This window comes from Dreissena polymorpha, chromosome 2 (assembly GCF_020536995.1).
Source record: "Dreissena polymorpha isolate Duluth1 chromosome 2, UMN_Dpol_1.0, whole genome shotgun sequence".
In the NCBI taxonomy this organism is placed as follows: domain Eukaryota; kingdom Metazoa; phylum Mollusca; class Bivalvia; order Myida; family Dreissenidae; genus Dreissena; species Dreissena polymorpha.
In genome coordinates, this window is record NC_068356.1 from 13409537 (window position 1) to 13437427 (window position 27891).

General features: G+C 36.5%; 3 protein-coding genes across 3 annotated transcripts; 2 read left to right on the plus strand and 1 right to left on the minus strand.

Moving 5' to 3' along the window:
* Window positions 1-1329: 1329 nt before the first annotated feature.
* On the plus strand, window positions 1330-2888 carry LOC127866528 (uncharacterized). Its single transcript, XM_052407094.1, has 3 exons — window positions 1330-1708; window positions 1967-2152; window positions 2721-2888. Exons 1-3 carry the CDS (start codon window positions 1391-1393, stop codon window positions 2886-2888), a joined length of 672 nt encoding a protein of 223 aa, XP_052263054.1. The 5' UTR covers window positions 1330-1390.
* Window positions 2889-7094: 4206 nt separating this feature from the next.
* LOC127865937 (E3 ubiquitin-protein ligase RING2-A-like) lies at window positions 7095-15195 on the minus strand. Its single transcript, XM_052406094.1, has 3 exons — window positions 14750-15195; window positions 12729-13045; window positions 7095-9224 (listed from the first exon to the last, which is right to left on the minus strand). Exons 1-3 carry the CDS (start codon window positions 15163-15165, stop codon window positions 8971-8973), a joined length of 987 nt encoding a protein of 328 aa, XP_052262054.1. The 5' UTR covers window positions 15166-15195; the 3' UTR covers window positions 7095-8970.
* A 4926-nt stretch (window positions 15196-20121) lies between these two features.
* LOC127865947 (uncharacterized) lies at window positions 20122-27454 on the plus strand. Its single transcript, XM_052406110.1, has 3 exons — window positions 20122-20282; window positions 21378-21461; window positions 26887-27454. The coding sequence occupies exons 1-3, from the start codon at window positions 20189-20191 to the stop codon at window positions 26988-26990; spliced, it is 282 nt and encodes a 93-aa protein (XP_052262070.1). The 5' UTR covers window positions 20122-20188; the 3' UTR covers window positions 26991-27454.
* Window positions 27455-27891: the final 437 nt, after the last annotated feature.

Below are 27891 nucleotides of genomic sequence, written 5' to 3' on the forward strand. Positions count from 1 at the left end.
CTTCTGCTGACACGAATAAACAACGTTGGTTTAATGAAGAATGCAGACGAAAACGGACAGAGTATACTTTAACAGTTTACCAATATAATTTAAATAAGAATATGCATACACGAACAACCATGCTGGCAGCAAGGAAATAATATAAATATTTATGTCGGAAAATAAATACAGTAAGTTTAACAGAGAACAGGGAGCGAAATTAAATAACATGAGTTGCAAAAAACCTCGAGAATTCTGGAAATTATTTAAACAAAAAGCGGTTTCACAGAAAGCGGACAATATATCGCTGCAATAATTCTATGAGTATTTCAATACTTTAGCTTCTGAGGCTTACTTTAACGTAAACAACGACGAAAGTGACACTTATTTACGGCAGTTTGATAACATAGAAAATCCTATCAGCTCTTACCCTGAAATAGACAAACCCATTTCCCAAGAAGAAATAATAAAAGCTACAAGGCGTTTAAATAATAATAAGGCAGCCTCAAACGATAATATTATTTATAAATACTTCAAAGAAACAGTGCATATTATAGGCAAACCATTGGAAATATTATTTAATTATATCTTGGATACGAAACAATTTCCAAAGAGCTGGTCAACGGGAGTTATTATTCCGTTACATAAACGGGGCGATAGTTCCGATCCAAATAACTTTAGAGGCATTACGTTGTTAAGCTGTTTTGCGAAACTATTTACAAGTGTAATTAACGAACGCTTAAAATCTTGGGCAGAAACCCAGGACATTCTTACAGACGCTCAGTTCGGATTTAAACCAAATTGCAGTACCGTTGACGCAATTTTAATTGTAAATCCTTTGATAGAAAAGCAAATACATAGTAAAAACAAACTTTTCTGCTGTTATGTCGATTACCGGAAGGCCTACGACCTTATAAATCGCGGACAGCTATGGCATAAAATTATTTTATCGGGAATCGACGGCAAGTTAATTTCACTTATCCGCTCTATGTATAGCGAGGTCAAACTTCAAGTTAAACACATGGGATCACTTTCGGACCTTTTAAGTAGTAATGTCGGACTATTACAAGGAGAAATAACTTCGCCGATAATGTTTTCTCTGTTTATTAATGATACAGAATTTAATTTGCAAAACGGAATAAATGCAGGAATAACGTTTGATCAATTGTCTATTTATCTCCTCCTATTTGCGGATGTTGCTGTCATTTTCTCAGAAATTAAAGAAGGACTCCAGGAATCGTTGAACAATCTAGAACTATATTGCAATAAATGGAATTTAACTGTTAATATTGAAAAAAAAACAAAAATAATGGTCTTTCGAAAAGGGGGCGCGCTAAGCAAAAACTACAAATGGACCTACAAAGAAAAAGTTATTGAAATAGTTAGCAATTTTAACTACCTTGGTATTGTTATGTTAAGTGGGGGCTCATTTATACCTGCCACTAATAAACTTTATGGTAAAGCTACAAGGGCTATGAATTCACTTTTTTGTATTACAAAATTTATGGAAGTGCCAATAAATGTTATGTTCAAGCTATTTGATTCATATGTATTATCAATCCTTAATTATAATTGCGAAGTATTGGGATTTATTGCGGCAACTAATATTGAACGTATTCACAGAAAGTTCTGTAAACGACTGTTAAATGTAAAACTATCAACAAATTCAATGTCACTCTATGCCGAATTTGGTCGATTTCCTTTATATATTGGTAGATACCTACGAATTGTTAAATATTTTTAAAAAACTTCATCAAAAGAAACAAGGAAATTGTATCCTTACAATGGTCATTAATATGCAAAGATTAGAAATTGAAACACAAAATAACACTGTTAATTGGTCCTTTAAAGTTCGCAAAATTTTAAACCAAACAGGATTTACAGATGTATGGTTGTTTCCCGAGTCAGTTATAATTGAAAGTTTTATTCCTTTTTTAAAGACTAGTCTCAGAGATCAGTATGTATCTGAGTGGAGAGTTAATGTTGATTCATCCACTTCATTACTTTTTTTTATAAGGAACTTAAACCTGTATTTGAAAGATCAGTGTATTTAGATGTCATTGACAATAACAAACATAGAAACATGATTGCTAAAATACGTCTATCGTCACATAACCTGTTAATTGAAACTGGTAGACATTATAACATTATCAGAAATGAAAGACTTTGTAATGTATGTAATCTAAACCACTTAGAAGACGAATATCACTTTTTACTTAGATGTCCATTTTAATTAGAATAAAGATCTAAATACATATCAAAATACTATTCAATAAGACCAAGTATGCATAATTTTTTGAAACTCTTAAATAGTAATAATAAAGGTACCCTTCGGAATTTAGCAATTTACTGTATAACATGCTTTAAGAAAAGAAATGATTTAATTTTTGTTTAACTCAACGTTTATAATGGTTATTTATTTACCGTTTGATATGAAATGAATATACTGTGTTTTTATCTGTTGACGCTAATTTTTGCTGACATTTACAGTATGTAATGATTATGAAATGTGATTTTTTTGCTGTTTCCTCTGTTGTTTTTTTGCTTAAAAAAAGTTGAGTAAGAATATTCAATTCAGTGTGCACATAAACACACAACACTCTCACGAGTTATTTAGTATTATCTTTATTTACGGTATTTTTTCACGCATGTATGAATGTTTTGTATTGATCACGATGAGCTGTTATATGCCTAAGTGAATAAAATATTTGTTCTGTTCTGTTCCGTTAACTCACCAGCAGGTTTATGTGTCCAAGTCGCACGGATACCCGGCGAGCTGCTATCATACGGAGGTGTTGACTGCGACGGACCACAGTCAGGCTGTCCACCATTGTGTCCGACATCCCACGACGGCCTCGGCGATAGGCGATAATACCTCTGTCATTCTTCGTGGGAGACTTAGCCGTTAAAGAAACCGTATCATCGTCTTCAGAACATACGTTTTTCAACAGCAAAGAGGATTTCATGCCATGGTAATTTTGGGATAACCGGCGACCATTCATCTTATCAAAACGGTCGCGGTCATTGTCTGCAAAATGTCTATGCAAGTCGACAGTTCTTCTCAATATATTTGGTGGCAGTAGAACGGGAACGCTTCTATTCCCTGAGAACTGCGTTCCTAGTGAAGACTTCCCGTCGCAGAAATATTGTCGAAGTATACTGCCATCGACGCTTAATCGAGCTTCCACATAAGCGTGAGTTTTTAAACAGAAGCCATGAGGCACTTGAGTAATCAAAGTCGATCTGTCCAATTTAAAAAGTCCCATTTTAATTATGGATGTTATATTATTATGATGAAATGCGAACAGTTAAAATGAACGCACAAACTTTTTATCAAGCAGTCAAAAATATGCGTCCACTACATCGTTTAAGTTTAAAGACGTTTAATTCCATTTACATTCGATCTGTGACAACTAGTTGAACAATGCTTTTTGAAGTATACTATTAAATAATCATCCATAGAAACTGTATTGTAATAATCATGCTGAGTTCAGTAAATTGATGCAAGTATTCTTATATTGTCTGCCCTGAACAACGCTAAGCAGGAGGCAAGAATGTTAATCCCCTGAAACTGCGAATAAATTGAATTCATTAAGTTGTGTCTAGGTTACTTTATTAACCCAATGATGTATTTGCCCTGAAAATAATAAAAGCACCGTAAACAGGCAATGATGCATCCATAATGAAGATGTTTTGATTTCATTGAAGATAGGCAGCATCTGTTAATAAGAATATTGGCATACTGTTTCCTCAAACAGAAGTCACAATACAATGTCAGCTTACATATACATAATTATCCACACTAACGAGGTAGATTTAAAGGCAAACATTGGCATTACCAGAGGCCATTCGCACTGAACATACATAATTATGAATTTAAGTGTGTGCCATATCGAGCTTTTTTTCAACATATATGAAACCTACAACCCAATATTTACTAGTTAAAGGTTATAATAACTTGTCGAAGAAAACTCTGAAACAAGAGGGCCAAGATGGCCCTAGTTTGCTCACCTGACAGGAGTCAGTTCATTCAATCTTTACCAAATGACAAACTTTACCTGGATATTGTCCAGACAAACATCCTGGTCAAGTTTCATCATTATTGAACCAAAACTCTGGCGCATGGAGTGTTTTTATTTTTGCAAGATTTGACCGGGTTACCTATATTTTGAGTTGACCCCCCCTAACCAAACATCAAACTTTGCTTACAAAAATAAATATGACCAAGATTCATAAAATCTGAAACAAAATTGTGACTTCTAGAGTGTTTACAAGGATATTGTATATTAAAATGAAAATTTGGACAATCTAAGGGCAATACTTATGGCATTTATTATGTGATTTTGCTCATTATCAAACTTGACTGAGATCTTTCAGCAACTTTGATAAAGAATGCTTGAGAAATGTGAATGCTAGAGTGTTTACAATCCAAATGTGACAGACGGCGACAAAGACCAATCCTAAAACCTCACCTGAGCAATCAGGTGAGCTAAAAAGTGTGTTTCACCGATCTGAGCCATTTTTCAAATTGTCCGAGAAATCAATTAAACCAATGTATTGACTAAGTTTCACGATGATAAGGCAAAAAATGTGACTTCTATAGTCACATAAGGAAAACTGCCCCACCCCCCTGGCGGCCATGTTTTTTGACCGATCGGGACCATTTGCGAACTCATCTGAGATATATATTATACCAATCTTTTCACCAAGTTTTATGATAATTGGGAAAATAATGTGACTTCTGGAGTGTTCACAAGCTTTTTCACTTTATAAATATAAGAAAACTGCCCCCCCCCCCCCCCCGACAGCCATGTTATTCTACTGACCGGAACCATTTTCGAACTCAACTTTTGTATCAAGGAAACAAATGTTCTGACCAAATTTCATGAAAATTGGGCCAAAATGTGACTTCTAGAGTGTTCACATGTTTTCACTATATACATATAGAGAAAAATGCCCTGCCCACTGACGGTCATGTTTTATCACCAATCTGGACTATTTTCGAACTCGTCCAAGATATCAATAAAACCAATGTTTTGACAAACTTTCATGATGATTGGGCAAAAATTGTGACTTCTAGAGTGTTTACAAGGTTTCTCTTTAGCCAAATAAGGAAAACTGCCCCGCCCACTGGTGGGCATGTTTTTCAACGGACCGGAACCACTTTTGAACTCAACCAACATATCATTAAGGAAAACATTTTGACAAAGTTACATGAAAATTGGGAATAAAATGTGACTTCTAGTGTTAACAAGGTTTTTCTCTTTTTTTGACCTAGTGACCTAGTTTTTGACCCAGCATGACCCAGTTTCGAACTCGATCGAGATATCATTGGGACAAATCTTCTGACCAAGTTTCATGAAGATCGGACAATAAATGTGGCCTCTAGAGTGTTTACGTACAAATGTGGACAGACGACGGACAAAGACCGGTCACAAAAGCTCACCTGAGCAATCAGGTGAGCTAAAAAGGAATAACCCTAAACTCAACTGAGACCGTAAGTAACTAAACTGTTTAATATATCCAGGTATTGTTAAAAATATTTCACAATAGACTTATTTTGACCCCACTTAACCAAGTTTTAAACTCGGCCGAGATATCTCTGGGACTTATGATCTGACAAAAATTGTTAAATATATGTGACCTCTATTGTTCACCTTTTTCATTATTTTGAACCAGTGTACTAGTTTTAAACAAAACCTGACCTAGATTCGAATTCGGCCAATATACTAGTATCATGCAGACACATGTTCTGAATAAGTTTCATGAAAATTGAGGAATATATGTGGCCTCTTGATTGTTTTTAAATCAATCCACCGTGTTTTGACCCCTGATGATTTAGTTTTGCAATGGTTGATTATTCATTGGGCAAAATATTCTGACCAAGTTTCAATTAGATTGATCAATAAATGTGGCTTATACAGTGTTCAAAAGTCTTTTCTTTAATTTAATATAGTGCCCGAGTTTTTTCCCTTACGGCCCGGTTTTGAATTTGACTGAGATATCATTGGGACATTTTTTAACAATGTTTCGCAAAGATTGGGCAGTAATTGAGACATCTAGTGCTAACAAGTTACAAAAAAAATAAATTTGACCTTGTGACTAAATTTTGGACCCAGTTTTGAACTCAGCCTAAATATCGTAGGGACAAATGTCTTGACCATGTTCCATGAAGATTAGGCACTGCGGCCTCTAGAGTGCTTAGTTTGCCGACCCTGTCAACACATGACGGACAAAAGGCGATCACAAAAGCTCACCATGAGCAATAAGTGCTCATGTGAGCTAAAAACGAGTTATGACGTCAGCATCGATTTTCAGTGTAACAACTAAGGAGTCGTGTAATATACTTAAACAGGCAGTATCCTTAACTCGGAAATTATTCATTTATATCCTAATTGAATTATCAGAGGTTGATTGTATACATTATTATGCAGCCTAACTGATGTGTGTGGATGTGCTATTGCACTTGTCTTCATGGCTGATAGTTATATTTAAACATTAAAATATTTATAGGATCTGGATGTCAAAGAACCCTGAGTTATTTGTACCAGACCTTGCAATTAAAAGTACATGTATTTAAAAGTTAACAAACATGTTTTCAGTGATGATGACGTAAAAGTTTTACGGTTTTCAACAGAAATGTGTCAGAAATTGGTGCCGTCGCGACGCATGATTTTTCACAAAGAAATCCTAAAGATATTCTAAAGTTGACAAAAAGACGAAGGGCCATAATTCTGCAAAAAACTGCTTGCAGCCGAATTTCATTCCTATATGATCATCTACACATTGAGGTAATACACTGTTAAAGTATGTGCAATTCCGCCAAGCAGTTTATAAGTGTTCAAAAAACAAAGTTTGGGACTATTTATTAAAAAGTAAAAAACATTTCTGCCAAAAATAGTTGCAGTCGTTTATCATTATATTAAGGTCATTCAACTATGAATGTTTGAGCGAATTCTACACCACACAGTAGTTACAGGTGAGTGAAAAACACAAGTTTGGGGACCTCCAAACATAAAATTCTATGCATAATGCAATCACATTCATGGTTGGCATAACAATTTATAACTAAAACTAGTTTTGTACTGCCAATACATGTACTGATCGACAACAAAGACTTGAAACAGTGTAATAAGAAACAAAAATTACATAATTATGTACATATTTATTTACATTGCTTCAATAACACATCAATTCCTTCACAATTATCAACCAATCATATTTACATACACATGCATTAAAGGGATCTTTTCACGGTTTGGTAAATTGACAAAATTGAAAAAAATTGTTTCAGATTCGCAAATTTTCGGTTTAGTTATGATATTTGTGAGGAAACAGTACTACTGAACATTTGCCATGGTCTAATATAGCCATTATATGCACCTTTTGACGATTTAAAAACATAAAAATTATAAAGCGTTGCAATGCGAAACGATTGAATAATTTGGAGAGTTCTGTTGTTGTCTTTTAAATTCGTTAAACTACGAAGATTGCTTAAAAAAGGTATAAAATACGCGTCTTATGTATGCTTGGCAGGATATCTCAGTTGGCTTATGCGTTTTTACTTCAGGATTCCGGGGGTCACTGGTTCGAGCCCTGCTACGGGCTACTTTTTTTTTCTTTTTTTAAATTTTATTTTTGATTTTTTACATGAGCTTTTAAAATTTATTGTTTACATTTATCAATATAAAGCATTTAATGACAAACTTCAAAACATGACAAAATCTGTGAAAAGGCCCCTTTAATCTTTAAAAGCAAGGCATGTGTTTAGTATACATAAAGTCTACATGTGCATAGTACACATATAGACTAGAGATTTTATTTCGTACATGTATATAATACTATAAAAATCAAATGACCTCTGTGGACAAGTTCTGACAAAAAGGGCATGGTTTGGACAAACTTAGAATTGTACCACTATAAGATGCTAAATGCCAAACTAACAAACCTGTGAGTCTTGTGGGTTTGTGATTATTTTAAGTTTTTACTACATGCATATAACGAAAACAAGTAACCCCTTGGCTGGACATTTGTACTCCAGGGTCATGTTTTGAACAAACTTGGAAAGTACTTCAATAAAATACAACACACCAAATATTTAGCTCTTAACTCTTATCAGTTTCATCAAAGAAGATTGTTTAAGTTATTTACTATATAAGTCTATGAATGCATGTGTTCTGGAAGCAATTTAAGTCGATTGAAGCAACTGTCTAGATGGGTTGAAAAGTACTGCACTTTAACAAATTAAACTAAATGACTTAATGTAGATTATAATAAATCAACCATTCAAGGGATAACAAATTGTTATTCTTAACATTGAATCAAATGTTAAAACACATCAATTACTTTTAAAGTAAGAAGATGAAAGATACAAGAAGTTGTGAAAACACAGATCAACATAAACCTGAACAAAACATGAACATACCAAGTAAATGAAATTAATTTGTGTTTAGTTTAACTTTAACCTCGAGTTTTATTAATGTTTTGTTACATTCCAAACTTACTTCATTTTATCAATGTACCAGAGTTTCTAGCTGCTCAGTCAGAAATCTGATAAAAAGAAGCAAAGGATGCCTTTAACAACAATGTTTATTATAAATTTTTCTTCCACTTCGAATCTAGTATTTTCTTTTTCATGCCTGAGCCTGTGAAGTCTACACAGGCTAATCAGGGACCACACTTTTTGCCTAAACTGAATACAGCATCATCATCATGCACTCTTTAATGGACAATTAAACTGAACACACACCTGCCATGATTTTACTTTTGTCTGCAAATGAGGAAGCTACATGTATTTGGATAGGATCAACAAAGGCCTGCTAAATGGATTATTCCACAACTTGACAACGATTTAAGAGAGCTCAATCGTTGATGGGTGCATTGTTTAAGAATCCTCCTTTAACAACATACAATTAAGAACTTCATGCATTCTATTTAAGAAAAAAAACAAGCACTGTTTTAATCAGGAAACAGAAATTACAGAGTACAACTTCACTTCTCCTGCTTTTTAGGAGATTCAGTGACTTGCTTCTTGTGCAACAAATAGAACATTTCCATGGGCTTGTTTATTTTCCAGTAGCGATCGTTGACTTGTTCCAGGGTGATATTGCCAGGCAAGTGGATGAAGTTGTCCCCACTAGTGGCAATGTATATGGCATACTTCTTTTCATCAGCTGACGTGGGATCTACCTCTGCCTGCGTCTCAATTGCCAGCCGTATTGCCAAGTACTTTGCAAGGTGGTCAACTAGAAAAAACATAAGTACCTTAACTCGAATCTAATGTTTAGGCAACACATACGCAGTTAAAGCATTGATGCAAGTTGTTTATAAGTTAAAAGAGCTGTCAATGTATAATATTTTACATCACATGAACATTTGTACACATGAACATTTGTACGATTCAGTTAAATACTAAGATTAATGCTAAAAAATAAACTTTTTTTTTTTTAATTCTTATCAATTAATTGATGCTCCACATATAAAAAAGAAACAAAAGGGCTAAAACAGTAAATACTAAATAACTATTGAGTTACGTGTACTGTCCTTGTACTTGGCATTTCCTGTAAAGTCACCAATCATAAAATGAAGATTGATTGGAATTTGTACTAATTGTAAATCAAGTACATGTTCTATACAAAAGCTAAGCAAAGGACCATAACTAAAGAAATACTGGAAAGAGTGTTGGTTTTTGTACTCTCAATGCCCTCTATAAATGTAGAATTTTCATTTAAATGCAACAGTGTACCTCCTTTAATAAGTCAGCCAAGCTCCGCGAATAACGGGCATTAACTTTGTGAACACCCAAAGTGAAAAGTATGGTCCGTTTGCTCTGAACTTCTAATAGAAGCCCTGTATCCTTAAATGAAGTTATATTTGAATAACTTCCATACTTCCAGAGATTGTACCAGGCAAAAGAAGAGGGAAAAACTGACAGACTGAAGGATGGACAATGCATAACACAGGGGCGTCGGAAGCAAATTGACATTGACATTGACAATAGATGGAGAAGTGATCTCTATATGTCGCAGTTTGTACTGTGTAGCAGGAGGCACAACGATAGGGATCATGTGGGTTAAAATAACATTCTTTGGATTTTTTTCCCCGCAATTCCGTTTTGGAAATTTGAAATTTGTTGGTTTGGAGTAGACATATTGAAATGACACAAAAAAGTGGTACAAAACATTAAATAAGTTTTTTTGAATTATCGATTTAGTTTGAGTTATTACAATTAATTCAGGTATCTTGAGGTATCTTTAATTTTTTGATAATTAAGGACTATTGGATATCCGCACATTTGTTTCATGTCATACTTTCCTGTATATTAATAAAAAGAAGCAAAGGCTTATACATGTATCATACCAACAATTAAAGATTCCCTGGTTTAATTACTCAAGAATAAAGGGATTATCGTTATAAAAGAGATCGATCAATTAACAACATAATTGACATGTACACTACAGCGGGCCGGTGATGGCAAACAACAATACACGTGTCATAACCTCGAAAGCTTGATTACCTTGTTTCGTGGTAAAGATATTTTCAAATATACGGGTATTGAAATGGAAAAAATAATAAAAAAGGTCTTTGCCCAAAATTCCTTTTTGCCGAAAATTTTGGAGCGGAGGTTTGCCGCCCCAGCTCCGACACCTCTGTAACAATATGCCTCACTTTAGGCATAAAAAACATTTCACCACAAGCAAATGTTAAAATGTTCCTTTTGCCTACCAAAGTTAAAACACAAGTGCCAAGATGGACCTTTATCACTTAATTGTGTGAGGCATGGCCAGTTTTGAACCCAGAGGTATAATTGTAACTTATCTTTGTAGAGGAACCTAATCTTATTTCAATCACCAAATATAATTTCAATTCAAATCATTTCATCCCCGACAGCAACAGGCAGGGCATATTTTGACGCCAGGGGCATGGAACTTAGGAGTGGACCACTGTACGATGTTACATTACAAACATTACACTTTGTTGCCTTAATCTTTTTTTAATATGATTTCTTTAATTGAGCTATATATCTTTATACATTATGTAACCATGGGGCATAGCCAGGGGTATGTTTGAACAATCTTTGGGGAAAAGCACAAAACAATGTTTCACACCCATATTAAACGCTTGATACTTGCAAACTTGCTATTATATATAAGGCCAAAAAAAATTGGTCCGTTTCTGGTCTCCTTGGAAAAAAAAAGGTTCGGTAGGTAGGATTTATTTCATTTATTTATTTTTTATTTTTTTTTTGGGGGGGGGGGGGGGGGGGGGGGTACTAGAATGGAAGGCTACTTAAGCTTATAATAATAAATACATGTATATATATGCTTTGTTTGCTTGATATTACATGTTATATGAACGAAAATGAACATTTTTTTTTGGCGACCCCAATAAAAAGTTGAGGGTTGGCGGCGATTCGGGAGACACAGTTGGGCGACCGGAAACTGACCTATTGGCCTAAGTATTAATAAATCATGTGACCCAAGGGGCATGGCTAGTTTTTACCCCAGGGCATTGATAAACAATGTTTGTAAAGGACCACCACACAAAGTTACACACCAAATATAAAATGTCTGAGCTATGCTGTTTGAGAGATTTTGTTTCCACTTTTCTATTGTAAGTCTGGTCACGTGGATATGTAGCAGACCAGAATGATTACAACAACTGAGAAAATCCACCAAGCGGTTAAGAAGCTGTCTAACTCTTACAAGCAAATTGTTGAGCTAACAAGAGCTGTCACCTACCATAGGATGACTTATGCCCCCTATAAACGATTGGTAGAAGTTATGAGCTTTTTTCGAAACCTAAACGCAATTTCGAAACCTAAACGCGGACCCTAAGTTCAAGGTCAAGGTCACAGGGGTCAAAATGTGTGTGCCTATGAAAAGGCCTTGTCCATTTACACATGCATGCCAAATATGAAATTGCTATCTGAAGCGACATAAAAGTTATGAGCATTTTTCGAAATCTAAACGCAAAGTGTGACGGACAGACAGTCCGATCACTATATGCCCTCCTTCGGGGGCATAAAAATGTCTTAGAATATCAAAATAAATCAGACAGCCACATAAAGTAGAGAGCTGTCACCATGCTAAATCCTTGAAATGCACTAAGAGACCCAGTGACCTAGTTTTTGACCCGGCATGACCCATATTCGAACTTGACCTAGATATTGTCTTGATACAACTTCTGACCACGTTTGGTAAAGATCAGATGAAATCTACTTCAATTAAAGAGCGGACACCATGCTAAATTTTTTTAATGCACTAAGTGACCCTGTGACCTAGTTTTTGACCTGGCATGCCCCATATTCGAACTTAACCTAGATAATGTCTTACTCTAGATACAACTTCTGACCAAGTTTGGTAAAGATGGGATGAAAACTATTTGAATTAGAGAGCGGGCACGAAAAGTGTGACAGACTGACGGACAGTGTGAAAACTATATACCCCCTTTTTTTCGAAAGGGGGCATAAAAATGATGTGAATTGTACACATTTAAATAGCATATACAGTGATGTTCAAATAAAATTTTGCCAAGTTATCACAGAGATCTGGGATTGACAACTATTTAGTGAATAACAATTGAACCTTCTTTGTTTTCAAAATCCTAAAAGGCAGTTTCGAATAAGATTCTTTGCAAGTTTACAATTTTCATTGTTTTGTTTATATAGATGACAAAGGATGGCGCTTGACCAAATCAGCACATGGTGACCCTTGTAATCATGTAATAAATCGAATCGATTGTCATACCAGTAGCATTTGCCGTTGTTTTAATATATCTTGGATCCTCATGGCCTGGACTGATATCCTTCGGGTGTGGCTTGAAGACAAGCTCAATCTCACTCAACTGTTGAGTGGACTCCTTCTGGCTTGGCTCTGGACATTCAAGTAGAGAGTTTTCTGTACTGGAGTCATCAGAATACTGTTTAGGTTTCTTTCTTGGTGTGTTGTCATTTGAAGTGCAGGACCCAGTTTCTCCACTCCGTAACATGCCTTCTGGATCAGATGCATGTTTTCTTACTCTTTGTGCTCGATTCAATGCTTGTTGACGAAGCCCTTCTTCAATGCTTTAAAATCAATCATAAATCTGTTCAATAGACTACATGTATTTACACTGATATTAGTTGCCTACAAAATCTGAGTCATTTCATTTTTACAAACATTCATTATAATTATTATTATTGAAATATAGAAAAACAAACACAAACCCTGAATGAGTCAGGGCCTACTCAGCCATTACTCTGCTTATCACAATTTAACTACTAGCTATAAATTAGCAATCATCTGGTTTAAGAATATGTGTGCCAGTGGGGCTAAATTTGAAATTGTCAGCTAAGGTACAACTTAAAATTTGCCCAGGTACTTTTAAGTATACTACAATGTATCCCCGGTACTGCAAATACTCAGGCACCAGGTCATACTCCGGGGTACTATTTAATATATTTTAAGTACCCTTGGTACTGTGGCAGTATACTTAACTTAAGAGAACCCTGGGTTCTTTAAAGTATTACCTGAGCCAACAATAACCAAACATGGAGTCTTAATTGGTAACTGTCGACTGAGGTAAAAGAACTACTGTTACTCTATTAGTCAACTAAAATGTATCCCCGGTACAGAAAATACGCTAAGAAAGGCACCCAGCCATACTTTGGGATACTTTTCAGGATATGGTCAGTTTATCAGGTACTTATGAACATGGGGTACTTTCAAGCAGTTACTAGTACCTGAGCCAACAATGACCAATCGAGCGCAAGTGGGAGCCCTGTAAGAAACTCTGCATTAGCTATTAGCCTGCTGCCTATGATGGCATTCAATACATGCTTACTAGGAAACAAAAAGACCCTTGGCCCTAAGATTTGAACTACTTCAGTTGATTGAATTATTTCAAATTTGGTTGTTCAGCTTCTGGGTTAGACACTAACATTTGACTACATTTGTGTGTTTTAATTGCTTTAAATATGATTTCAGTTTTTAAACTAAAGCAAGTGCTATCAGGTATTAAAGTTATAAACATAATATTTATATTCCGATTTAGTGCAATTATGCAGCAATACTAATTTTACCACCAAAGAATTAAATATTTCCTTAAAAATCCAAGTAAAAATTGTTTATTTGCAGCCTGTTTAACCAAGGAAAGCCAATAGTTCCATACACACCGCTATAACATCCACTAAGCGCCTGTAATCTTGAATTGAGATGTCACACCAAAAATGAAAAGTGCTGGATTGCAATAGGCATTAGGCAAACTAAACTTAAATTTGGTTAACTGAAATATTAAAAGATTTGATATACTATACATTCATTGGAATGAGGGTATTCCCACTAAACACATGTCTATTGCATGACATGATGTGTGTGCACTGCTCTTATGCTAGAATTTACAATGATTTTATGCAACAATTTCTAAAAATCAAAAGAAAGTAAACATATTTTTAGAAGGGTTGTGTTAATACTACAGTAGTTCAGTTGTCAGCTCCACTTTGCAATGTATGTGGATATCTTATGAAAAGAACCAATAAAATGTATGGATTACGGATAAATCTGGATTGCTTTAATTGATGTAAGATTTTGAAATGCAATTATACCTGTTTTTTTTCATTTTGGTTGTTTGTATATAATTCATTTTCATCTGTATTAATGATAGTGAAATAAAATCCTCATGCACGAGTGTAACGGCATCACTGTAGCCTGGTTCTTTACGTAAACAAAATGAAGGATATCAGGAGCTATTGATATGAAGGAATCGTACAGACTACAATAATTATGGAGACCTTTGTTTCAGGGCAGTTGTGCTGTGATGGGTATTAAGCTTTGCAAGAACACGCTCCTGGTGAGCCTCATACTCGTCCCGGCTAGGATAGATCTTGGATATCAATGCATCGAAGTTAGGATCAGGCCGCAGCGACCGTTTGGATACCAATTTTTTTCTGCATGTCGGGCATTCCTTGTTTCCGCTTCGTAATGCGGTAATAATACATTCTTGACAAAAACGATGCAAACACTCTTTGGTTGTCATCGTATTTTTTAGCATATCCAGACATATCGGACACATCAATTCGCTGTGTAAGCTTCGTGGAGATACTGCGATCTCGGTATTATCAGTAATTGCTTCTTGTGGTGTCCTGTGAAGCTCGTATAAACTCAATTCCCACGTTTGGGTTGGTGCGTGAGGAGCATCGTTCGCCATTTTGAATTTCTATTTAAGCGAATCAATCTAACGTCATCAGCAAAGTCTAAGTAATCAAAGCGCTGAAATCGACTCTATTGGATCGTCGGAGGTGTTTCCGGCCAACTTCAATGCTTACCGGAAAGACCGAGATAGGAAATCCACTGGAGGAGGAGTCTTCATCCTTGTATCAGACAAACACAGGAGTGACGAACCAGAAGAGTTGAAATCAGACAACAACCTAGAGGCGGTGTGGATCAAGGTCCAAATTCAAGGAGCACAAGACCTCTACATTGGTGCGTGCTATAAACCACCTTCATCCACTGATCCGGAATATCTAGAGGAACTCAACGCCATCCTTACCAGAATCCCAAGAAACGCCCACCTATGGCTGGGAGGTGACTTCAACCTGCCTGATATTGACTGGGAAAATGAATGCCCTAAACCACAGGCCAAAAACAACACCCAATGTAAACAGCTCCTGTCAATAGCCAAGGACGCATCACTTGACCAAGTTGTCCAGTCGCCCACGCGTATCACGGAGTACACCAGTAACATTCTTGACGTTTTCTTCACAAACAACATTACTCTCATCAATAAATGTGAGACCATCCCTGGAATAGGCGACCACGAAGCCATATTTGTGGACTCTAGCTTACGCCCTAGGAAGGTGAAGAAACCGCCAAGAAAAGTATACCAATACAGGAAAGCCGACTATCAGTCGATGCGCGATGAGTTGTCCGCACAGACCTCACAGTTTATGGAAAACACCAAGGACATGACAGTAAATGACTCGTGGTCTATCTTTGAAGAGCTCCTAAAAAGGCTTATGAACCAACACATTCCATCAAAAATGCTGTCTGGAAATAAGGTACACAAACCTTGGATCACAAAAGCGGTCAAGGTCCTCCACAAGAAGAGAAATAAACTCTTCGCCCGACAAAAAGCGACAGGAAAGTCAAAAGATCGTCAAAGCTATCTCCAGGCCAAAGCTACCTCTCAGCGACTAGAGAGGCAGGCTTATTGGAAATACATCGAGAACCTCATAGAAGTAGGCGACCAAGAAGAAGACCAGAAAGCCAACAAGCAGAAGAGGTTTTGGAACTTCATAAAGTCGACTAAGAAGGACAACTCTGGGGTGGCACCCTTGAAAAAAAATGGCAGGCTATACAGCGACCCACTAGACAAGGCCAACATACTGAACCACAATATCAGTCAGTGTTCACCAACGACGAGGACTGTAATGCCAACCCAACACCAGATGGAGAACCGGCACCAACCATGCCACATATCGAGGTTACGACCCAAGGAGTGATGAAGCTGCTGATGAAGCTTAACCCCCAAAAGGCATCGGGCCCAGATATTCTTCCAGCAAGGGTACTAAAAGAACTGGCAAATGAGTGCGCCCCATACCTCTCCCTTATATACCAAAAGTGCCTGTCAGCTGGATCCATCCCAGATATATGGAAGACCGCTACAGTGTCTGCAATATTCAAAAAGGGAGACAGGTACAAAGCAAGCAACTATCGCCCAGTATCACTCACCTGCATATGCTGTAAAATGCTCGAGCATATCATTGTCAGCTATGTCATGGAACACCTGGACAGGAACAACATCCTTACTGACGGTCAGCATGGATTCGGAAGGAGGCGGAGCTGTGAAACGCAACTACTAACTCTGTCGGACGAACTCCTGAAGTCACTAGACAAAGGGAAACAACATGACCTTGCCATTCTGGACTTCAGCAAAGCGTTCGACAAAGTTCCACACCAGCGTCTGCTGACCAAGCTGCACCACTACGGCATTCGCGGCCAGACCTTGGAATGGATCCGAGCCTTCCTTACAGACAGAAAACAGAGAGTTGCTGTCGACGGAGCAATCTCAGATCCCGCCCCAGTAGTCAGCGGAGTGCCCCAGGGAAGCGTTCTGGGACCGATCCTCTTCCTTGTTTACATTAACGACCTACCCCTTACAGTCTCCTCCAAGACCAGGCTCTTCGCAGATGACTGTGTAGTATACAGAGAAATATCCTCGGAGCAGGACAGTGAAGTGCTTCAGGAAGGCCTGTGGGACTGGGAGAAGCTCTGGGGAATGTCCTTTAACCCAGAGAAGTGCTGCATTTTGCGAGTGTGCAGAAAGCGATCACCACTCCTGTACAGTTACACCCTCAAAGGCCACACGCTTGCATGTGAAGACGCATCCAAATACCTTGGGTTGGAGCTAACAAAGGACATGTCCTGGAAGCCACATATCCAACAAGTGATCAAGAAAGGCAACAGTTCCCTTGGTTTCCTACGCAGGAACTTACGGATAGGCAACGAAGAGGTAAAAAGTGCAGCATACTTTTCCCTCGTTCGCCCCAACCTAGAGTACTGCGGCACTGTGTGGAGCCCATACCATAAGGAGCAGATCCACGACCTGGAGATGGTCCAAAGACGAGCAGCCCGCTATGTGACGAACAGATATCACAATACTAGTAGCGTCACATCAATGCTCGAACACCTACAGTGGGAAACTCTAGAGTCCAGAAGAACCAAAGCCAAGCTGACAATGGTCTACAAGATAACCAACGACCTCGTGGACATACCAGTCTCGAAATACCTTTCCCCTGGCTCAAGCCGGACACGAGCAAACCACTCCATCAAGTTCCTGCCATTATCGACATCCACTTCATACTATCGCCACAGCTTTTTTCCAAGTATAATTGCCACCTGGAACAACCTACCAGCCTCCATTGCTGAATCCCCCGACTTGGTATCCTTCAAGCGGGGGCTAGCAACAACCAGATTCTGAATAAGTTGTCAGCGCCAGCTACAAAGTAACTCCTAATGACCCCTCTTGGCTGTGCCGGTTGAGGTTCAATCCTCTCAGCGGCCATCGTAGCCGGAGAGGCATGAGGGAGAAGGGCGAAACGTAGCTGGTGTTCTGCTTTACTTTCCTTCTGTCTTTTAACTATCAAGCTCTTCTTACTTTACTGTCCCTCATTCTTTATTCTTATTCTTCCACCACCCGTCGCATAATAATCATGCGTGATTGCAGCGATGCACAATGTAGATGTAGATTTGAGCGTCGCTCTGTTCGGAGGGCATGTGCGTCAAGTGTTGTTCCAGAATCACCCGTGGATTTTTGCTAAGAAGAGACTTTCTTTAAACGAAAATTATCAGAAAAGTGTCGTCCCTGATTAGCCTGTGCAGTCCGCACAAGACTGGGTCGACACTTGACGCACATTCATTAAACCCCCTTTTCAAAGGGTTTATGGACGGTTCGTGCCACTACCAGTTCGTGCCACTGATATTTGTGTTAAAAAAGGGTAGACGTTTCGTCCCACTGATAATATATAGGTGAATAGGTGTGAATGATATTGGGGTGATTATTAATGTAGAAAATTACAACAATGTTGACAATTGTAATTATTAATAACAAAAAATAAAATGATTTATTGTTAGTATACAACTATTTGTAAATAGTTCATTATGTTCAATAAATATAGAACTTTAAGTGTTGTTATTTTTTATGCATCATGTTTATGTGTATGTTATAATAAAATAAAATGATTTATTGTTAGTAGAAAAACATTTGTGCATACTTCATTATGTTCATTATGTTTAATCAGGGACCTATACACTACCGGCCTACCAACCGCGCGCAACGTTTTTATAAACGGGCGTATACAAATCACTTATGCTTCTTTTCAATGGCAAGAACTTGTTTATATTGTTTCATTCGTTAAAAGAGGTCACAAACATCATTTACTAGTATTTTTTCAATGTTTTCTAAATGTTGTTTCGTTGGTACATTTGAAATGCTATGCAAAAATGTGATAACATAAGTATTTATAAGCACTTCATTTAGAATTAAAATATTAATACATTTTTAGAGATGTTATCATCATCATCATCATCATCATCATCATCATCATCATCATCATCATCATCATCATCATCATCATCATCATCATCATCATCATCATCATCATCATCATCATCATCAATCATCATCATCATCATCATCATCATCATCATCATCAACACCCCCACCATTAAAATATTAATACATTTTTAGAGATGTTATCATCATCAGCATCATCAGCATCTGCATCAGCATCATCATCATCATCATCATCATCAGCATCATCATCATCATCATCATCATCATCATCATCATCATCATCATCATCATCATCATCATCATCATCATCATCATCATCATCATCATCATCATCACCACCACCACCACCACCATCATCATCATCATCATCATCATCATCTTCATCATCAACAACAACACCCCCACCATTAAAATATTAATACATTTTTAGAGCTGTTATCATCATCATCATCATCATCATCATCATCATCATCATCATCATCATCATCATCATCATCATCATCATCATCATCATCATCATCATCATCATCATCATCATCATCATCATCATCATCATCATCATCATCATCATCATCATCATCATCATCATCATCATCATCATCATCATCATCATCATCATCATCATCATCATCATCATCATCATCATCATCATCATTATCATCATCAACACCCCCACCGTCATCACCATCACCATCACATAACGATAATCATCAGCATGAGCATCATCATCAGCGTCATCAGCGTCATCATCATCATCATCATCATCATCATCATCATCATCATCATCATCATCATCATCATCATCATCATCTTCACCCTCCTCCTCCTCATCATCATCATCATATTGTTTGTCGTTAGAGGCAATAGTAATTTTTGTGCCTATCTCGGGAAAGCCGATAATTACCGCTAAGTGGCCCCTGTGATCGAAGAGTGGTGTAGAGATTCGACTACAACCTATGCGCAGATATTAAAAATATGTATGTGAGGGCATGGAACGACAACGCTGCTTGGAGATTGGTTCGACTTGTCAACAATACTCTCCACGCAGAGAATGTAATGTAACCGTCGTGCAAGAGATTGAACAATACTGTGATATTTAGCCTATATGAAAACAACAACAACAACGCGTCAAACCTAAGTTTATAGAATAGTTCAAATGAGCGTAGATTCTGAAAAGAATGATGTTCGGAAAGCTCTTTTTACTAGGCTCTTTCAATCTCCAGGAATACCGTGTACCGGCAATGAAGAAGGTTCGTTACAATCTGCAACTACGTAAACTGAATATACTGTAATACTAATAAGCGTATAATTTCGGATAACATATTTCGGACAAATTTTTTAGAAAAATATTTCAATACATATTACAGACTAATAAACAACAATACTCTGTTTAAAAGAGAACATTTTCTAATTCCGGGTATTTACACATCAACTGTAGCAAATGTTGCTAAATTTATGCCAATTTTGTTATATTTTTCAAATAAAATATAAATTTCACACATTTGGTAACAAAAACAACATATTATGGATAGAATGTTATAATTTAAGTTCAATTACTCAAGGTCTTGAGTATATAATACTTGCCAAAACATAAGGGTCTGAAAATACATAGAAAAACAATGAAACTCAGGGCTCGAATTTAATTTTTTTTCTACTTGCAAAACATTGCGAGCAGCTTTAATACCGACTCGCAAAATCAAAAACATTCTCGCAAATTTTGCTGGACACATAATTTAATATCGTTTTTTTTATTCAACAGTTAACTTTGCTTTATCTATCGTATTGTTATTTCCATCTGTGGGCAAAAAGAAACTACATGTTATTTTTCGCTTCGACGCCATGTATGTTCAAGTTCAATGAACACGTGTGAATTAGTCGACTGTTTAACGTTCTTTGTACCAATACCATCCTCGTATCTGTACTATAAGTATTCCAGTCTATATACAAGGTGCGCGTTTCCGCATACGGGTATTAGGACGTTCTATGACCTATGGTTTAGCGTTCAGGACGTCGAACGCATTTAGCAATAATACTGTTTTTTTTTCACTATTTCTCTACTCGCAAAAAATTACTAGTGGCTGAAAACTTAACTCGCAATCGGTATTTTTCACTCGCATTTTGCGAGTGTGCGAGTGTTAATTTCGAGCCCTGAAACTGTAGGAATGAGGGATAATACATTTTCAAACAAATCTCAAGGGTATATACAGTAATTAAATAAATTTAACATAATTAACATTAGGATAAGCCTTAACAATCACCCACTTGTCCATAAATCAGGAACAGCCCCATGTAGTTGAGTCTGGGTTACAGAGAACTAAACAGTCTCATTCCTGCTCTCTTTTCAGCAGAATTCAAAGCCAACTCATCCCTGAATAGTAGACTTGAAATAGAACAGGACACAGACGAACTGATAAAGAAAACACAGAAAGGTGGTATTGATTTGGGAAAACATAATGATATGCATCAAGCACCATCCCTAATAAGCCTTTTATTTTTAAAGCTGCATAGGGTAAATAGGGATAACACTTTATAAATTTTATTTCAATTGATCTACAATTTGTTTATTATCCTTAAACAACCACAAAAATACATGCCCGAAATTTTCAGGTCAGAATCGGAACAGTCCATTAAAAATGTCGGGACATTTGACCAAAAAGCAGGACACCTAAAATGATCGATCATGCCGTCTTAACTGCAGTCAGTAATCAGTATATTACTATCAAAATCTCATTATTTCTAGCAAATATGGACAATAAATGTGCTTAAGAACTTAATGAACACAGACATTCTCCATTTTCCAGAAGTAAACACACATGTGCACTATGCAGATGAATCCATAACATGAAATCTGGGGCATTCCTCAATTTGAGTACAATTTGGGAAGAAGCATGGGTAATCGTTCACGCGATGTGCGCACATTGAGCACTGTTTTTTTTCAACCAATCATCAATTAACTCTAAATTTAGATTGATGCAATATGTACAAATTATTTTCTGAAAATCAGTAAAAAACAAAAGTAAATTTATGTGAAACATCAATGTGTATCGGTTAGAGCTCAATTTGTTTGTTATACAAAACTGGTGTTATAACAGGTTTTTAAGCTTCAGGTGGTATAATACACACAATACCGCTTAATAGTATCTTTGGATTTGATTTTGGCCTTGAAATACAAAAGCAGTCTGCTTTTAATTCACTACGTTGCATCTCTGGCTAGCAATTAGTGACCCCTATCATAAAAACACCATGGTGTGAATGCACGATAAAATAAATAATTTGCCGATAGATCGCTGATGAGGTGTTAAAAACAACACTGGATCACTTGATTAGTAGATATGGTTTGTTAAAAGGGGGCAATAAAGGGATTAGCGATGGTAATTTAATCCAGACGGAGCTTGAATAGCGAATTTTATTTTGACATTATAGAACGTATGTCGTTTTTTACGATTGTCGGGACAAATTGTGTCACATCAGGACACCGGGAAAAACACCACAAAAGCAGGACTGTCCTGCCAAGATTGGGGCGTCTGTCATGTATGCGCGGCATAACACTTTTAAATAAAAACACACAATAATTATTTTATCTTTATTAAATCAGCGCGCTGTGTCAATAAATCAAATGCACTGTATTTTTTCTAAAGAACTATTTCTTTTTATTTTAGTGATGTGTAAATGTGTGAAAATATTTTTTTTTCAAGTTGCCCTCAATCGGCCTTTTAGAAATATTTTTACATTATTATTTTGCACAAGGGGCCTTTGTTTTTAGCTCGACTTTTCGAAGAAAAATGAGAGCTATACTACTCGCCCTGGCGTCACAGTCGCCGTTGGTTAAAGTTTTTTAAGAAGTCATATAACTTTAACACTATCAAAGATAATTAAATCAAACTTGGAATACTTCTTAATGGCAACAAGACAATTGTGTATGTCAAGTTGCATAACTCTGTCAGCATTATTTTAAGAGTTATTCCCCTTTTTATACTTAGAAAATTGAAAAATTGGTTAAGTTTTCTGTTGAGGTCCACTTTATTCCTGAACAGGGTTGGCACCAATCGACCGCCCCCGGTTTTAACCGGCGGTTTTTACCGGTTAAAACCGCCCCGGTCAATACTCCCGATGTGGTCATTACTGGTCAATACTGGTCAATTGAACTTTACCCCCAATTTTAATTTATATTCCATGCCTAATTAAACAATATTGATAATATAAATTAAACAGACATGTTGCAAATAATGTCTTAAGCTATTAATACCCACTATTTTATACCTGTTCATGCAATTTGTAGGCCAATCTCTCAAAATTTTGCAAATAAGTCAAAGTTGGTCAATTGGATTTTTCTGGTCGATTGAACTTTTTTTCAATTCTAATGAATTATGATGCTCAGATAATTCTGTGCTTGATTCAACAAGAACCTGTAAATTACTGTGTATGCGTTGTTCCTCATACCCCACTGTCCCCACAGTCTTCTAACAGTCTTCTCACCTATACAGGTTGGGGCACCCAAAACTGATAATAGGGCCTTAAATGGCACCTTTTTGACACAATCCTTACTTGTCATGTATTCTTGCATTGATTTCTTTAAATACTTTTTAAACAAAATAGTGTAAAAAACTTTTTTTATTGATATAAGAATATAAAAGTATAATAAGAAATAATTATTAAAAGAAAAAAATAATTGAAAAGAAGAGTAGACCCACAATTGGAAAACATAATTTGTTGGCAAAATCAAGAACTTTGATTGTTTATTCATTTGAATACCAATTGAACTTTTTAATATGAAAAGGAAAAAAACCCTCTTAATACAGAAAGGAAACAAGTTAGAAGTAACTATTAAATTAATAGTAAGTACAATGTAATCTTCTTTTGTGTGAGTGATATGAAATAGCCGAAGGGCAGATTTGCTTAATTGTCAATATCAGAGACATAACACTGCATGCATTTTATTACCAACTAAGAGGCCAGATTTATAACCCTAGAATACACAAGAGTTCTGTTTGTCCATCTGCTTATCAAATAGATATATCAATAGATAAGTGAAATGCAATGGTACCTACAATAGTACTTTAGTAACAGATGTGATACACTGAGATAAAGATATTGCCTTAGTCCTTATGTATTTGAGGCTGTTTCCGTAAATAATAAAGAAGTAACTTTTTACAGCTTTAAAGATTTTTTTTACAAAAAATAACTCAGCAAAAAGTTTATCAATTACAGAATAATTATTGATTAAATATAAAATGGCTCCTTTGTAATGTTTAAATGCTACAATTTTCAATCGACCAGTATTGACCAGTAAAGACCAGTAATGACCAGTATTGACCGGTTTTAACCGGGTATTGACCGCCGGCCCGGTCAATACTCAATTGACCGGTCAATATGCCAACCCTGTTCCTGAAGTACCTTTTATACTTAGAATATGCATATTATTGATAAATCTATGTTAAAGATTGCGTACTACCCCAAATATTTCCTGTGTCCCTTGATATATTGCTTTCATATTTTGCATACTTGTTAACCATCATGATCCCAACCTATAAACAAGAGCAGACAACTGTATCAAGCATTTTGACAGAATTATTGCCCCTTTTATACTTAGAATATGCATATTATTCATATTGCTTTCATATTTTGCAGACTTGTTTACCATCATGACCCCAACCTATAAACAAGAGCAGACAACTGTATCAAGCATTTTGACAGATTTATGGCCCCTTTTATGCTTAGAATATCCATATTATTGATAAATCTATGTTAAAGTTTGACAAAACAACACTTACCTGACATACCACAATGCACTCCACCCAAACCATCCCCCACGCCTCCCCTCCCCCCCCCCCAAAAAAATATTTTTTTTTGGCTTATTTTTGAAAGATCATCTATTAAATGATCACACACCCACATTATACCCCCTCTCCCCCCCCACCCCACCCCCCCCTTATTAAAAATAATTATTGTTTGCTTATTTTTGAAACATCATCTATTAAATGATCACACACCCACATTATACCCCCCCCCCCCTTTCCATGATGGCTTACGTTATACTGTCAAGCACTCGGATAGTCGAGCGTGCTGTCCTCTGACAGCTCTTGTTTTATGCCCCCGGGAGCAGTTGAACTGTCTGTCAGTCTGTGCATCCATCCGAAAACCTAAACATTGGGCATAACTTTTGCAATATTGAATATAGCAACTTGATATTTGGCATGGATGTGTATCTCATGGAGCTGCACATTTTGAGTGGTGAAAGGTCAAGGTCATCCTTCAAAGTCAAGGTCAAAGGTACAATTTTGCAATATTGAAGATAACAACTCGATATTTGGCATGCATGTGTATCTCATGGAGCTGCACATTTTGAGTGGTGAAAGGTCAAGGTAATCCTTCAAGGTCAAAGGTAAAGGTTAAAGGTCAAAATTTGCAATATTGAAGATAGCAACTCAATATTTGGCAATCCCCGCCACATGCATGCCTATCTCATGGAGCTGCACCTTTTGAGTGGTGAAAGGTCAAGGTCATCCTTCAAGGTCAAAGGTCAAGGTCAAATTTTGCAATATTGAAGATATCAACTTGATATTTGGCATGCATGCTTATCTCATGTAGCTGCACATTTTGAGTGGTGAAAGGTCAAGGTCATCCTTCAAGGTCAAAGGTAAAATTTTGCGATATTGAAGATAGCAACTCGATATTTGGCATGCATGCGTATCTCATGGAGCTGCTCGTTTTTAGTGGTGAAAGGTCAAGGTCATCTTTCAAGGTCAAAGGTCAAATTTTGAGATATTGAATATAGCAACTGGATATTTGGCATGCATGCGTATCTCATAGAGCTGCACATTTTGAGTGGTGAAAGGTCAAGGTCATCCTTCAAGGTCAAAGGTCTATGGCTTCAAAGTGGCGCCGTAGGGGGCATTGTGTTTCACAAACACAGCTCTTACAACACTTAAAAACACTTAACCTGACATACCACAATGAACTCCCCCCAAACCATCCCCCAGCCCCCCCCCCCCCCCCCCCACCCCCGGAATTTTTGTTTATCTTTTTTTTCTTCTTATTTTTGAAATATCATCTAATAAATGACCACACACCCACATTATTCACTCTCTTCAACCCCCCCTCCCCCCACACACACATTTTTTTTTTAAACATGGTAAAAAAACATATTATTTTTATGATTTTATTTTTGAAAGACCGTCCAACCATCACACCCAGCTATTGCTATCAAACTTGAAATATAATCTTATTAGTTTGTTTTATGTCTTTACAAATGTTTAATAGATTGTCGAAAATATACTTGAACTCAGAATCGTCTATAATATACCACTTCTTTAAAACATAAGCGATCAATATGTTTTAATGATGGTCCTCTTCCAGTTAGAATATGACTATATTACCATGACCTTATTGAATATGAACAATTTCCCCTATATACTGTCAAGCACTCGAAAAGTCGAGTGTACTGTCTTCTGACAGCTCTTGTTTTTCTTTGAAATGTCACCCAAATGGTTTCAATTAATGAGAAAATGCATACATATGAATGGTATAGAGCAATGAACAAATCATGAATGAGTCACAAATTCGCAATAAAGAGATAAAGGTAAAAAAATTAACGTCTGTCAGCTTAACTGGCCTTTTAAGTTATGAGCAACCAGGACCTGATACCGAATGTGTTGTGAATGTTTTTCAACATAAATCTGTGACATTCAATTTTATGTATGTACTATTAGACATCTACAGATAAATAACAATATGCAGTATCTTTTGGTTTTTTGACTTCTGTACTACTTGCAATATGGTCAACGCCTGAGTTTCCCTTGTTATCATACAATTTTCTGTGCTTTAATAATTGAATGAACCCATTTTATATTTTAGAGGCGCATGAAAAGAGAATGAAGAAATTTAGACAAATGGCAAAGCAACTTGCTGATGATGATTGGCTGTATCCACCAATTGAAAAACTGATTGGACTCAAATGATGTTAATCATATTTGTTGTAAACTGGACATAACATTAATATGTTATGAAGCCTCAATTGAAGACACTTTTACTGTGTAAATGACATCAGGACGGTTACTGTCAGTATTTCATTGACAACAGTATGATCATAGTCCTTGCAGTGTTAGATACTTTTCTAAGATTGAAAAAGGTTTCATTTGAAGGACAAGTGATAACTAACTGGTACATTTTGTCATAAATCTCAAACCCATTACAGTCTATTTATTTAAAGTACAAGTCTTCAAAAATAAAGATGAAACACAGGTGCTTATCTTGATATCTGGTATATTCTTATTGCACCAGTCAACCAGATCTTAGATTTTATACATACGGTCACAAATGATACTTATTTTGCCAAATACGTCGTTTCATTATCACATGTGTTTTGTTTTAATTGTCTTATGATTTTCATGAATTATAACTTAAATAAAAATATATTTGTTTACTTGCTACTGTTAATCTCCCTGTGACCAGGGTTTGAAGACATCTGTATCATATTCTCATTGTAAGACCCAAAGGGCAAATATGTCTACCATAGGATCTTTGTTGTAAAATGATGTGATGTTATCTAAATGTACTAAATCACAACATTTAAGTTCACGTTATCTTCATACCCTGACCGTGACTTTTTTTCAAATGGTATTATAGTCTGGAGACTGGAGAAAGGGCACAGAGTGTTTTGTATGCATTTAGTTTGCATATGATGATAAGGTTATTTAGCCAACTTCTTCAGTTCTGAAGTTATTGAAATGAGAATTCAAATGGGAAGTCATCATGAAGTGCATATTTGCTTGACACAAATTTGATGTGCACGATTCACATGCGGTCATACTAAATACCACTCTGGACCACTAAGGACCACTAAGGACCGCTAAGTACCAC

Bases quoted from the DNA above. Each gene is read 5' to 3' on its own strand.
- LOC127865947 (XM_052406110.1), top strand. From the start codon at position 20,189: ATGAGCGTAGATTCTGAAAAGAATGATGTTCGGAAAGCTCTTTTTACT. The intron at 20,283-21,377 runs GTTCGTTACAAT...CTCTCTTTTCAG, and splicing joins GTGTACCGGCAATGAAGAAG to CAGAATTCAAAGCCAACTCA. The intron at 21,462-26,886 runs GTGGTATTGATT...TTTATATTTTAG, and splicing joins GATAAAGAAAACACAGAAAG to AGGCGCATGAAAAGAGAATG.
- LOC127865937 (XM_052406094.1), bottom strand. From the start codon at position 15,165: ATGGCGAACGATGCTCCTCACGCACCAACCCAAACGTGGGAATTGAGT. The intron at 13,046-14,749 runs GTCTCCATAATT...TTGATTTTAAAG, and splicing joins ACAACTGCCCTGAAACAAAG to CATTGAAGAAGGGCTTCGTC. The intron at 9,225-12,728 runs GTATGACAATCG...TGTTTTTTCTAG, and splicing joins AACAACGGCAAATGCTACTG to TTGACCACCTTGCAAAGTAC.
- LOC127866528 (XM_052407094.1), top strand. From the start codon at position 1,391: ATGTTAAGTGGGGGCTCATTTATACCTGCCACTAATAAACTTTATGGT. The intron at 1,709-1,966 runs GTTAAATATTTT...AGTTAATGTTGA, and splicing joins TTGGTAGATACCTACGAATT to TTCATCCACTTCATTACTTT. The intron at 2,153-2,720 runs GTATGTAATCTA...ACTCACCAGCAG, and splicing joins GAAATGAAAGACTTTGTAAT to GTTTATGTGTCCAAGTCGCA.